The sequence below is a fragment of the Nanorana parkeri genome, unplaced genomic scaffold (assembly GCF_000935625.1).
Source record: "Nanorana parkeri isolate BGI_ZX_2015 unplaced genomic scaffold, ASM93562v1 scaffold113, whole genome shotgun sequence".
NCBI lineage: Eukaryota > Metazoa > Chordata > Amphibia > Anura > Dicroglossidae > Nanorana > Nanorana parkeri.
In genome coordinates this window covers 2,025,896-2,039,336 of record NW_017306381.1, presented here as the reverse complement: position 1 = coordinate 2,039,336, position 13,441 = coordinate 2,025,896, and the positions used below count along the sequence as shown (strand labels likewise).

General features: G+C 45.9%; 1 protein-coding gene across 8 annotated transcripts in view; it reads left to right on the top strand.

Moving 5' to 3' along the window:
* The window catches only part of ZNF384 (zinc finger protein 384), a 36,158-nt gene extending 30,961 nt beyond the window's left edge, over positions 1-5,197 (top strand). For 5 of the 8 annotated variants that reach the window (XM_018553219.1, XM_018553223.1, XM_018553218.1 and 2 more), the window contains 4 exons: positions 314-496; positions 570-648; positions 2,927-3,085; positions 4,655-5,197. In XM_018553219.1, the coding sequence (XP_018408721.1) occupies positions 314-496; positions 570-648; positions 2,927-3,085; positions 4,655-4,882 (649 nt within the window). In that variant the 3' untranslated portion in view covers positions 4,883-5,197. The remainder of the gene's footprint in view (positions 1-313; positions 497-569; positions 649-2,926; positions 3,086-4,654) is intronic. The other 3 variants (XM_018553225.1, XM_018553224.1, XM_018553221.1) reach the window with 1 other exon arrangement.
* Positions 5,198-13,441: the final 8,244 nt, after the last annotated feature.

The window sequence follows — 13,441 nt, the reverse complement described above, 5'->3', positions numbered from 1 at the left end:
TTAAGTAAAATAGAACGTTTCAAAACCCTAATCAGGCTGATTGGACCATTTCAGAAGTGACAAGTTGCCTTTGGAGAACCTTCTAGCTCCTAGACTGGACTGACTTGGTCCTGAATTCCACAGTCATTTTGTCCACCTTTCGGTTATGCCAATACCGTCCCAATACTAGATTGTTCTTGTGGCCCATGTCCTGTTGAGTAAATGGCCCAGTACACAAGTGCAGTATCTTGTCTTGTTTAGTCTTATACACTGTCCTAGCTCCCATCTATCTGCTTTGAATGGCCCAGACCCAACCCTTGTGTTGTTCTGGCAGGATCCACATGAAGGTGCATAGTGTGGTGTCCAAGCCTCACAAGTGCCCGCACTGCTCCAAAACCTTCGCCAACAGCTCCTACCTGGCCCAGCACTTGCGCATCCACTCGGGGGCCAAGCCGTACAACTGCCGCTACTGTCAGAAGGCCTTCCGCCAGCTCTCTCACCTCCAGCAGCACACACGGTAAGGGGGCCGGAGGAGAGATTATGATTACGTGTCTATAATTAAAGTATTGTTTTCTGTTTCTTGCACACAGGATTCATACTGGGGACAGACCTTACAAATGTGTCCACCCTGGATGTGAGAAGGCATTCACCCAGCTGTCCAATCTGCAGGTACTGACAACACTTCCTGTCCTTTCGTTATGTTCTTGCAAAGGTTGTCTTGCTTCGTCAGTGTTCCCTACATTTTCCGCAGTTGCGTAGCACCATCAGGCTAGGTTCAGACCTGCGCGACACATGTCCCCGGACCGCGCAATCGCATGCTAGTGCACACAGCAGTTGCCGCGCGTCCACATTGATTTCAATAGGGCTCCAGCCTGTCTTTAAAGTGTATGTGAACGCTAACAATAAACTTCTCTTATTTGCTCCCTTTAGGTTTGTTAAATATTTGATAAGTGCAAAAAAAGAAAAAAAAATAGTTACCCTCGGGTTAAATTCAGAACTGTCCGCAGTTGTCTGCAGACACCGCAAAATCTGTCATGACATATACGCTTTAAAATAAATCCATTAGCTCTGGCTGAAATACTTGCCTCCTCTCCAACACTGTCCCCCACCGTAATCTCATTCCACCACAAGATCTCCCCAGTCTTTCATGTTCATCATTTAACCCAGAAGTCTGAAGGCCGGTTCACACTACAAAGGCTGCGTTCCAGAGCGTTCGGCCTCTGGAACTGGAACGCACCCCTGCTGGCTCCCTGCGGGAGGGGGTGTGGCGGTGTAATAGTGCTTGCAGCACTTTTGCAGATCGCACTGGACCGGAACGCAGGCACTAATGTGCCTGGGTTCCAGGTGCGGGCGATCGCACTGCGGGGGGTGGGGGGGGGATGGAGTGGCTGTGGTGCCATTGACTTCAATGCATCGTCACGCCCCTGAACGAAGGGAGCTGGCCGGCATGCGTTCCAGAGGTCGAACGCAGCCTTTGTGGTGTGACCCAGCCCTGAAGGCATACTGGGAATGCAGGGCCTCATGGACCTGCTCTCCGGATGGGGGTGTCACCACGGTGCCTTGCATTCAGTGTAATGATACAGTGTGATGTAATGAGAGTGTTGGTGTTCAGCACCACTCCTTGCATCATTGAGGACCGCCAACAATTGGGCGAAGATCCAAGGAAGAGCCCACCTGTCATGTGACTAGCTTGAAGACTTTGGAAGGAGGTAGGTATGAAGAAAAAAAAGCCGAAGGAGTCGGAACATTGTTTTCAGAAATAAACACTGAAGTTTGGAACACTGACGGTTGGGAACTGAGCATGGAGGAAATAGTGAAATAGTTGCTGTGGGTTTCAGTGCTTTGCACAGTGCATTTGCTTTGCACTCCTTTCCTGAAAAGGGTTGAAAGTGTCTAAAAATAGCCTTCGAGCTGTTTTGGGAATTGTTTTGAACCCAAACGCAAACCCATGCTGCTTGCTGATAGTATGCATTAACATTACGCGGAGAGGCTGCAGTGCACAAAGCAGTGTTACAACCCACGCACTGCACTCACTGTATAACGTCATGCGTAGAGCCTGCAGTGCCAACACTGTCACCAAACGGGACAATGCATTGCCAGTGTTAACCTCTTGCCGTCCGCCCGTAGTAAAAAAACGGACGGACGGCATTTATCCTTATCTGATTCCTGCTAAATTCTCCAAAATTCCATTGAGGCGGGCACATTCAGACTGCTGGTTAAGTCCCCTCATTCCCTTCAGTGCTAACATACTGAAGTGAGCATATTGACCCAAATCTGGCCTGTAGAGGTGTGAAAGTCTGTAGACGTTGTGTCACTTGCCCGCCCTTTCCTCCTCTCACCTCCATTCATAAAAGTTGTACTGTTCCTAGAATGCAAAACAACCTGTGATTGGAGGAGGTGGTTCCTGTCAATGGGTTCCATTTAGAACAGTAAATGGTGGGGAAACCAGGTCGAGGGGAGCCCAGTCACATGACCTTACACATTTTGTGGCTAACCTTTTCTCTAATCTAGGAGTTCTCTCTGCAGTGCTAAACAGAGAAACCTTAATGAGACACGGCAGGCTGCACACTATGGTCTGTATTTTATTCATGACTCACAAGTGCATGCCGCAGCGTGGAGCAAACACTGTGGCGTTCCACTGTCTGCTATAAGAGGCAGGCTGGGACTCACTGAAGGATGAGGATTAGTGGTCATACTTTTCATTTTCTAAAGTCTGCAGTGGGCTTGTTGTATGAAAGCACCTGGGGCAAAATTTACTCAAGACTGCCTGCATTGCCCTAAAGCAGCCAATCGTATTCTCCTTTTTTGTTCTTCTACGACAAATGGAGCTTTAGCCCTGGTTACTGTTGAGCAACGCAGACTGTTCACAGACCATTCTTCCCTCAGACACTTTTAACAATTAAGTGAATTCAATGTTATAACTGTACCTTGTGTTTTTGTTCTTCAGTCTCACAGAAGGCAGCACAACAAAGATAAACCTTTCAAGTGCCACAACTGTCACCGGGCGTATACCGACGCTTCTGCGCTGGAGGTTCACCTGTCAACGCACACGGTCAAACATGCGAAAGTGTATACCTGTTCCATCTGCAGCCGAGCGTACACTTCGGTAGGTGTCTGTGGGGATTAGTGTGGTTTTGCTTTTCTCAAGTAACCCCCTTGGTAAGCTAGATTGCACTGCCGCTGTGCTTTTCCATTGCACTATACTACTCTGATTCCCTGCTTTGCTACGTCATGCAGTCCTTTGGGTGCCTGTAGGTGCTTTTTGCGGTTTGTTTTTTTTTCTTTTTCTGACCCATACCAGTTGAAAAAAAAAACAACTGCAGTCTTATGAAGTTCTTTAAAAGTCATTAATTTGTCACTCAATTCAAAAAGTAAAAGTACGTGAAATCAGGTTATGTTGAGCCATCACACACCAGCAGAGTGTTGAAACAGTTTTTGTTGGGAGTGTAGAACAGGCACTTCAATAATACTGATGTGCTTATGAGTAGGGATGCACTGATACCGGTATCGAGTACTGATATATTTTTTTCGGTACTAGGTGACTAGTCACTAGGTGACGAGAAAGCATGGAGACGGCTTTTTGGCCAATCAGGAAGCCGGGCTCTGTGTAATGACACGGCGCCCGGCTTCCTGGTTGGCCGGGAAGCCGGCTCCATTCTCCCTTGTCAGGAGGTGACGTCATTACACGGCGCCTGGCTTCCTGATTGTCCGCTTCCGACCAATCGGGAAGCCGGGCAGTGACACGCTGCCTGGCTTCCTGATACCGGAAGTATTGGGTTAGGCATTTGGGCGAGTACGAGTACTCACTGAAATGCTCAGCGTTGTCACTGATACTAGTATCGGTGTATCCCTACTTATGGGTGTTCTCATTTTGGAGATGGCCACTGCGGGTGATTTTTAATGCATGTCTACAGAGCAAACTGGAGGTGGGGTTGTTGTATGAAATATCCAGTCACTGTCTTTTATTCTCACCTTGTGTGTGGGTACTTTATTGGAAGAGGACAGACAGGCTGGCATGTCAATGTCCATATATCTTGCTGCACTCCTTACCGGATATCCCTAAAAGGTAACGGTTGCTCGTAATGACTGCGGATGGCACCGCTCACAGTAAACCTTAAATACAGATGTCACTAGCATGAAAATTCCATATAAGTGCAATTCCATTTTATTGATGAGGGGCCCTGTTCAGTGTAAGCAGGCATCATAAAACTGCACTTTCAGGATCATAAAACGCACTTCCATCAGGAGTGCGTTCAGCCTCTGGAACGCATTGGAATGCAACCCAGCCGGCTCAGTTTTATGGGGAAAATCGTACCGCGTTACGATCTCCGGCACCCGAATGCGTGGCACATTAGTGCCTGCGTTCCTGTCCAGAGCGATCTGCAAAAAATGCTGCAAGCGCTATTTTTTGCAGATCGCATTGGACCAGAACGCAGGCACTAATGTGCCAAATGTTCGTCTGGCCGGGTTTCTTTCCAGTGCATTCCTGAGGCCGAATGCACTGGAACTCACTCTTGATGGTGTGACTGGGCCCTCGTGTGTTCTTGCAGACGTCTGTGCTTTCTACTGCATGTAGAAAACATATGTTCTTCTTATATAGCCTCTTTGTGTATTGCCTGACGTGCCTTTCCTTTCCTGCCGGTAAACTTGTTTCTTTCCCCCATTCTCCCCGCAGGAGACCTATCTGATGAAACACATGAGGAAACACAATGCCCCAGAATCCCAGCAGCCAACACAGGTTATGACCTCACAATCTCATTTCACCCCTGTGTCCCAGGCCCCTACATCTGAAGGACCCCAATGCTCCTTCGACATGAACCCCTTCAAGAATGACCACCACAAAGACTTGTGTCTGACTGTTTCCACCAGTGCCATCCAAGTGGAACATCTCTCCAGCTCCTAGTTACGCACAAGGTGGGACCGAACATCAGGGCAAGATGGGAGAGAGGTCCAAGACGTGACAACATGGGAAGTATCAACAGGTCTGGGCCACGCCTCTCCCGGAGGGTTGGGGGAAATAGAGAGACTAAAGTCCCATTTTGGGCAGGAACTTTGGCCTTGCCATAACACAGACGGCAGAGAAAACACACTCTAGTGCAGCCTCGGTATAATGGAGGCCTTCGAGCTGTTTTGGGGATTGTTTTGAACCCAAACGCAAACCCATGCTGCTTGCTGATAGTATGCATTAACATTACGCGGAGAGGCTGCAGTGCACAAAGCAGTGTTACAACCCACGCACTGCACTCACTGTATAACGTCATGCGTAGAGCCTGCAGTGCCAACACTGTCACCAAACGGGACGATGCATTGCCAGTGTTAAAGAACGACTGCAGTTTGTACCCAGCGCACAGCCAGGAGAATCTGCCCGTGTGAGACAGACTAGTGGGGGGGGGAAAAATGATTTAAGATTTTTGGACTTATTATTTTATACCCTTATACGTAAGCGGGGAGGGGTGGGTGGGATGGAGTTCTGTATTATATATTATTTTATCCTTATCTGATTCCTGCTCTTCCTCACCTGACATCTTCCCTGGAACCACACCGCATAGGAATAACGAGGAGAGACGAAGACTGACAATGGGCGTTCTGGGGAGCGAGGAGGGGGCCCGATGAATTGTTGCTCTACATAAAAGGTTATACGTATTAGCTAGTTTTGCTAATCTGCCAGGGGATGTTTAAGCCTGTGTCCTGGATATAATATGTATAAATATATACAGAACAAAGTGTGTATATCTATCCACTGTAGCTTATTTTCCGCTCTCAGTTATTCCTTTTGTTCTTTTACACGGTCTTGTACATCATACTGCAAAGGGGCAAGTCCAGCACATTCTGCCACAAAACCAGTCACCCCCTTTCCAAGTCTTAAAACTAAACTCCAGGCAGATGTGATAAAACATAAACTAATACAACTATGTATGCTTTAAAGAAATGTTCAATGTATTTTTTAACTGCTGCTAGTGTAAGTACCTGAGTTTGACGTCCTATCCGCCTCCTGTATAACAGCACAGAGACAAAGAGGGATGGCTACCACTAGGAGCCATTTAGCCTCTGCCGCATGCACAGTACGAGAGAGCAGAGGGCTGACCTCATCAGTGTGCTGCTTCTCTGCGCGTGAAGTTGCAGACCCGACTATGCTATCTAGCAGAAGGTGGCTAGATGACAGGATTGTAAACCATTTGGAAGTTAAAACTACTATGTATTTGACTGTTTGCTTGGAGTTCAGTTTTAACCATCATTTTTTCTGTTTTCCCTCTTGCCTGATTCCTTAAATATTTGCTAACCTACTGCCTTCTGTTCTGTGCAGACTTAGTCTGCCTTCCTGTCCTTTGTAACCCTTAGTCAGTTTCTGTTCCCTTCTGCCTCATTGCAGAAACAACGGCTTTATTCCCCCGACTAGCCTGCCTGCTATCATGTCCGACTCAAAATTACCTCATCTGGTGTCCAGACCATTTTATTTTCTCTTCTATGCTAACCCCGCCCCCCCCCTGTAACCTGGATTCCCCGCTCTCACCTGGCTCCACCCCCCTCCCCGGTTTCCTTTTCCCCATTACAACATGGTTTCTCACATTCCTTTCTAATCTAACCTGGCTCCTTCCTTCCCCCTACCCTTTTAACCTAGCTCCTTCTTTCTAACCTGGCTCCTCCCCATACAACCTGCCTTCTCCTTTCCTTTTCCTCTGCCCATTTTAGCCTGGCTTCTCCCCTCCTTTTCTTCTAACTTGGCTGCTTCCCTCCTCTTTCTCTCCCATCTAACCTGGCTCCTCCCCTTTCTCTCCCATCTAACCTGGCTCCTCCCCTTCCTCTCCCATCTAACCTGGCTCCTTCCTTTCCTCTCCCATCTAAACTGGCTCCTCTCCCACCTAACCCGGCTCCTTCCCTTCCTCTCCCATCTAACCTGGCTTCTCTGTTCTTCTTCTTCCCCCCTAGCCTGGCTTCTCCCCTTTTCTTCCCCTGTCCTTAACCAGGCTTCCCCACTCCTTCTCTTCTCCGGTATAACCTGTCTGCCTCCCCTCCTTTCTTTCTCCAATTTGACCTGGCTCCTCCCTTCTAAACTGGCTGTTCCCCTGTCTAACTTATTCTTTTCCTCTTCCCTCTAACAAGACTTCTCTACTCTAACCAGGTTCCTCCCCTCCTTCCTGTCTACTCTGACCTGGCTTTTACCTTCCTCCTTTTTCTAACCTGTCTCCTCCCCTCTCCTTTTTTTTTTTTCTTTTTCTCCATTTTTACCTGGCTGTTCCCCTTCTCTTCCCTTTTACCTGGCTTCTCTCCCCTCTAACTTGGCTCCTCTTCTTCCTTTCCTCTCTCCTTTTTAGAGGTTTTTTTTTTTTTATGCTTCTTTAATTTTTGTATTTATTTTTTTACACTTCACTTTATTGCTATCACATAGGAGGCTAAGAAGCTCCCTATGTGATAGCCAATTTACATGACAGGTCCTCTTTATGGAGACATCAGGGGTCTCCCAAGACCCCTAATGTCCCCTAGGGAGCACCAGAGAAGCTGATGAAGCAGAGATCTGCTTCACCAGCTTCTGAAGCTGGAGAGTGACAGCAGAATGCGGAAGTGATGTAATATACAACACTTCCTGCATTTGGGGACCGGAGAGGAGTTCAGAGGGAGATTTTGTACTGATCTCCCTTTGATCTCCGGTCACAGAGCAGCCTCGCCGGTCCCGGCCACACCGAGCACAGCGGATTTCGGGACCGGCAACGGCAGTGACAACTGCTAATACAAGCGATCTGACGTCTCTAGAGACGCCCGATCGCTTGAATGTAAAGCCCGCGTCCGGCCATTTGATTACAACGGCGGGACGTGAAGCTACTCGTCGGGCTATGCCGTCCTCTCGTCACGGACAAGAGGGCGAGCGGATTTTTTCAAGCCCTGGTCAGGTTATACTGCTTCCTACAGGAGGATCTAGACAGCAAAAAACAAATCCTGGCCATCCCAAGATAACCCTTCCTACTCCCAGCATGCCTCGTTTTTTTGCAAGTGTCCTAGAAGGAAGGACGCCTTATCCCCAACTCTGCAGAGAAAGGTCTAACTTTTTTTAAAGCTTTTTTTTTTTTTTTCCCCTCTTCAATAATGGTAATAACTGCTAGAGCTGGTCTCTATCTGCAGCTATCCAGATTGGCCTTTTCTCATTACTAGCTTTGGAGGCTGTACTTGGACCCCGCTGGACTGCAGTAAGCTTCTTCAGGTGGCTTTTTGAGCTGTTGGATGTCCTGACAGTCTCTGAATTCCTGAGTCTCTGAATGGAAGAAAAAAAAATAGGATTTTTGTAGTTGCCATAAAATCCATTGTTTGGATTTCATTATATAACACAGGTCCTACGCCAACCCTCTGTGTTTATGATCAGGCTCTTGGTACTGCTTTTCCACAAAACTGAGGTATGCTGGGACTGCAGGGGTTATACCAGAATGGCCACAATTTGTTTTTTTAGTTTGCCATAGTCCAAATCCTCCAGTAGACGGCAGTATAACCCAACAGTCTCTGAATTCCTGTGTCCCTCAATGTACTCCATGAAATGGATTTTTACCCTTCTCTTCCTTTTTACCCTAACCTAACTTGTAGACTGTTAAATTCTTTGCTGTCAGCTTCTGTCTTACTCCATTTTCACGTTTCCTTTTCGTCCTTCACCTCGTTATCGCTCTGCACCGTAAGTGTCTTCATTTCAGGTTCAAAAGCAAGTTCACATTTCCAGACACAAATTTCCTCCTTTACATTCAGCTGTAGCTGTGCCGTGGCCCCGTTCTGGCTGCAACCAACTATTCTGGTGTCCTATCATGTTCCCATTTTTTAGTATATTGTATAGAAATAAATCTCCATATACATTGTGTTTTACATTTTGTGTAGTTGACAAGAAATACAGTTTTGCATATGAAGTTTTAGTTGGAGCCATGCATGATCGTGTTTTGGGGACGGGAGGCGAACACTGTGGTGTGTGCAATTGGTAAGAGAAGAACCACGGATAGATTGGGTGAGGTATCAGATCATGGTTAAAACAGGTAACATGGGAGGCTCTTTTATGGGCCACCCCTCAGCCAGCTCCAATACCTTGCCTGATACTTAAGCTCGCGGTGTCAGGAAGCCGGGCAACGAGTCATTACACGCTGCCCGGCTTCCTGATTGACCAGAAAGCCGGCTTCATGCTCCCTCGTCACCTGATGACGAGGGAGTGTGCAGCCGGCTTCCTGCCCCATCAGGAAGCCAGGCGCCGTGTAATGACTCGTTGCCCGGCTTCCTGATTGGTCGAGAAGCTGGCCAATCAGGAAACGGGCATTGTGTCATTACACGGCGCCCGGCTTCATGATTGGCCAGAAAGCCGGGTCCATGCTCCCTTGTCGCCTGGTGACGGTATCAGTGCATCCCTATTCTCTTTGTTTCAGTTACTGTGTGGACATTACAAAAAAAGTCACACTTGGGGTTATTTAAGAATCTGAATATTTAGTTTTAAATGATTGTAACTATGCGGGCTTTGTTATGTTTATGAAGGCTCTGTTATTTATCTCTACATTGACTCTTAGAGAAAGTGAACTGAAAGGCAGGCAGGGGGCAAAGGACTGGTCACCAGTGTTGCCTCGGGTCTCCCTGCAGTTGATCTTTTCCCATTACTGACATACCATGCCTTGTTCTGCACTGTTTCTGTGTGGAGGCAGGGCTTTGCTTCCTCATGTCAGTGCCTTCAGCAAGGATAACAGTGAGCAGCAGAGTAGCGACATCACTAAATCTCACACTACATCTCCTAGGACTAGCAGTGAGAGGCAGCAGTGCCTTAAAGGAGTATTATGAGGCAAGTGATTTTCACTCAGCCTCATAATCTGAGCCGACGTGTGACAGTGAAACTGTCACAGGTCGGCTCAGTAGATCGTGAAGTGAGCAAACACATAGCGTCGCTCACTCACTTCTCGATCTATCCAAGTACTGTTTAGGCACAATTGATATTTATAATTGTTCCCTATAAGTTTAATCAAAGTTTATTAGGTTTATACTATGACAGAATCACAAAGAAAACAAGACATTGGCAAAAATTAAATGTAAGGTAAATTCACATTTCAGCAAGTACAAGTAGTCAATGTCAACTTTCACATGACTAGACATAGAACCCGGTGTCCAAAATTCAAAGCATAGTAGAACACCACCAAGAGGAACCGTAGAACAGGTCAATAGGAAAAGAGGAAGACTTGTCTAAGAGGGGCGAAAGACTAAGAAAGATGGGAGGAAGAAGAAAGAGAGATGGAAGAAGAAAAGAGAGGAAGACGTTGAAGAGGGAAAAAGGGGTGGAGCATGAGTGTCCCCAAGTCGGCAGAAGCATGATTAATTATAATACAGGATTTATATTGCGCCAACAGTTTGCGCAGCGCTTTACAATATAAGGAAGACATTACAATCACAATACAATTCAAGACAATATGGTAAGGAGGGCCCTGCCTGTGAGAGCTTACAATCTAAAAGATAAAATGTACAACTTCATTGAGGTAACAATACGCGATAGCAAAGATTATACCCAGTGAAGTAACAATGTGCAAGTAAAGTGGTGTAAAGTTTGAAGCGGATCCAGAGGTGCCGTGTTTTTTTTTTAACTGAGCGGAATTATCTCGAGAGGCGGATGTCGGTTCCTCCATCAGTCTCAAGTGATCAATTTTACAAAACCAATCCCCAGTGGATGAAGTACATGGAGATTGCCAGGGAGAAGGAATTGTACGTTTGGCTGCATTGAGAAGATGTGGAACTAACGTTGTTTTGTATGTGCCCTCCGACGTGTTTAGACAAGAAACTAGGCAAACCCATGAATCGAATGTTATAGGTATGCCTGCAATGATTTTTATATAATGGATAACACTGGACCCAAATTTTTTGATTTGCGGACAATACCACCAGAAATGAGAAACTACCCCCTATAACTACACCCCCCCCCACTCCCCCGCCAACAGGTAGGAGAAATGGAGCTCATACGTACAGGAGTGTAATACCATCGGGCTAAACATTTGTAAGCAGATTCCACGATTTGATTACTAAGAGACGAGGAGGAGGTGAGGCGTAGAATCTTGTCACATTAAATGTTCCCTGTAACAGCACATGTTTTATTTTAATTCAGTACATTTGTATTAAGTTTTTACATCACATGTTAAGAATGTTAACTAAACAGAACATAAGAAAACAAGAAAGAGACCATGTGCATAGAACACAAAAATAACTTCTATACATCTAATACAAAAGTGCCAGGAATAGTGCAAAGGATGCAACAGTCCAAATGTACAAATCCAATAAGACAATAGGATTTAAAGGAGATCTATGAGGTGAGTGATCTCCACTCATTCTCATAGTTAGAGCCGACCTGTGACAATTAAACTGGTCGGCTCTATCGATCGGGAAGTGAGCAGAAACATGCACGATCCGCTCACTTCTTGATCATCTCCCTACAGTTAGCGGTGACTGTCAGTCACCGCTCGCCTCGGGGATTCCCCTCTCCCATCCTCCAGCGCTGAGTGGAGGAACGGATGGGGAGAGGGTGGGCACAGCTGGTCCTGCCTCTAGATAGGCAGAGCCAGCTGTCACTCACGCAGCTGGGTGGATCTCGACAGTAATGTTTTGTATGTGCCCCTTGCGGAGAATAACCATCTTTATCCTGGTGACCAATGCCACAGGGATGGGAAATCTTATGGGGACAACCATCTAAGGCCCATGGCCGACTAGCTCAATGAAACTTGCCTGCTCCTGGTGACCAATGTCATAGGGACAGAAGGTCATAGGAATTGTCTAAGGCCCATGGCAGACTAGCTCAATGGAACTTACTTGTTCCTGGTGACCAATGTCATTGGGATAGAAAGTGATGGGAAATCTAATGGGGACAACCTTCTAAGGCCCATGGAAGACTAGCTCAATGGAACTTACCTGCTCTTATAGCCTTTCCTCTCTGTTGGCCGAAACATTACAGCATCTCACTATCCAAGGAGCAACACCTTCCTGGTCGAGGGAGAAACGCTGTAGAAACAGGCCAGTGGTTTCTTTTCCCTCCGAGTGAGTGTCGCCACCAGCATCCGGATCACTAGTGTGAATTAGACATGTGCGATTCGTTTCGTTACGAATCGAAATTTGTACGAATTTTCCTGAAATTCGTAAATTCGGAAGCATCCGAAATCCGAATTGCAGTTTCCGAATTATATCAGAAATACAAAATTCCGTTAACGAATTTCGGATCCAAATTTCTTTGAAACAGGAACTAATATTACCCCTGTAAATGAGGTTGAACAACATGACAATATATTTTTTTTAATCCGAAATACGGATCCGCTGCTGCTGAGAGTTGCATTACAATACAAGGGCAGGAAATACGAAATTCCATTACGAATATTCGTTATATTGAAGTTTAAAAGCAAAGTACATTTATATTGGAGTTGATGGTAGTTTTTTTTAATACGAAATTTGGATACGGAATCCGTTAACGGAATTCGTATTTCGGATAAAAAAACAACTACCACATCGACTCCAATATTAACAAAGGTATTTTTGCTTTTTAACTTCATCATAACGAATGTTCGTAAAGTTATGAAAATGTGCCGAAACTAACGAAAATTCGTATTTCGTACGAATCCGAATTGAGTTTCGGATACGAAATAACGGATATTCCGGAACAGAACAAATTTCTTCACGGCGCACAAGTCTAGTGTGAATTTGGTGCAAAGCCCATATCACACTAGCAATTTTGTGTGTCCAGCAACAGGATTGCTAAAGCGTGAAGTGAAGAAACTCACCGGTTTGCATGTCACTCTCTTGCTGGCTGGATGAGCGAGCTAGTCCTTCACTGGCGAATAGGCTGCAGAATATCAGTTACAAGAGAACGGCACCTTGTTCATCAAGCCAGCAAAGGAGTGACGCAAGCAGGTGAGTATTTCGCCACCCTGCTTTGTCCTGCATAGGGATCCTGCCAGTGGAGAGTTGTTCCTGTGACAGGATTGTTAGTCTGGCCTGATCACAAGAGAAGATTACTTCTCACATCCTACTATGTTTCTGAGAGGGGAAATTAATATAAAACAAGAACAGGACACAGCAAAAAAAAAAATAGTTGATACAGGTTGTCATAATCCTCTACCCTATGACAAGAAATAAACAATGCTTTGATCTACTTTATGTGCAGACTCTGGGTTTATACACACACATGTGTCAGATGGAAAAGCAAGTCAAATGTATTATCCTTTTTCTTGCATTACCTTGTTTCTGAGTTGCTCTGAAACTTTTTTTTTTCACATTGGTATGTGGAATAACAGCAGTTCAGATGCAAATGTACACAAACCCTACCAAAAAAAATAGACAACCGAACAATCTTTTGACTCCACAATTACAAATCTGACTGTTGCGGTCTCCTAAGTGTGGCCGTGTATAATTAATACAAGCACTTACCAAAACGGCTTTCCTGGCATTAAAAAGCAGTTAGCTCAGGAAATGGCTTATTAGCCGGCGATACGCT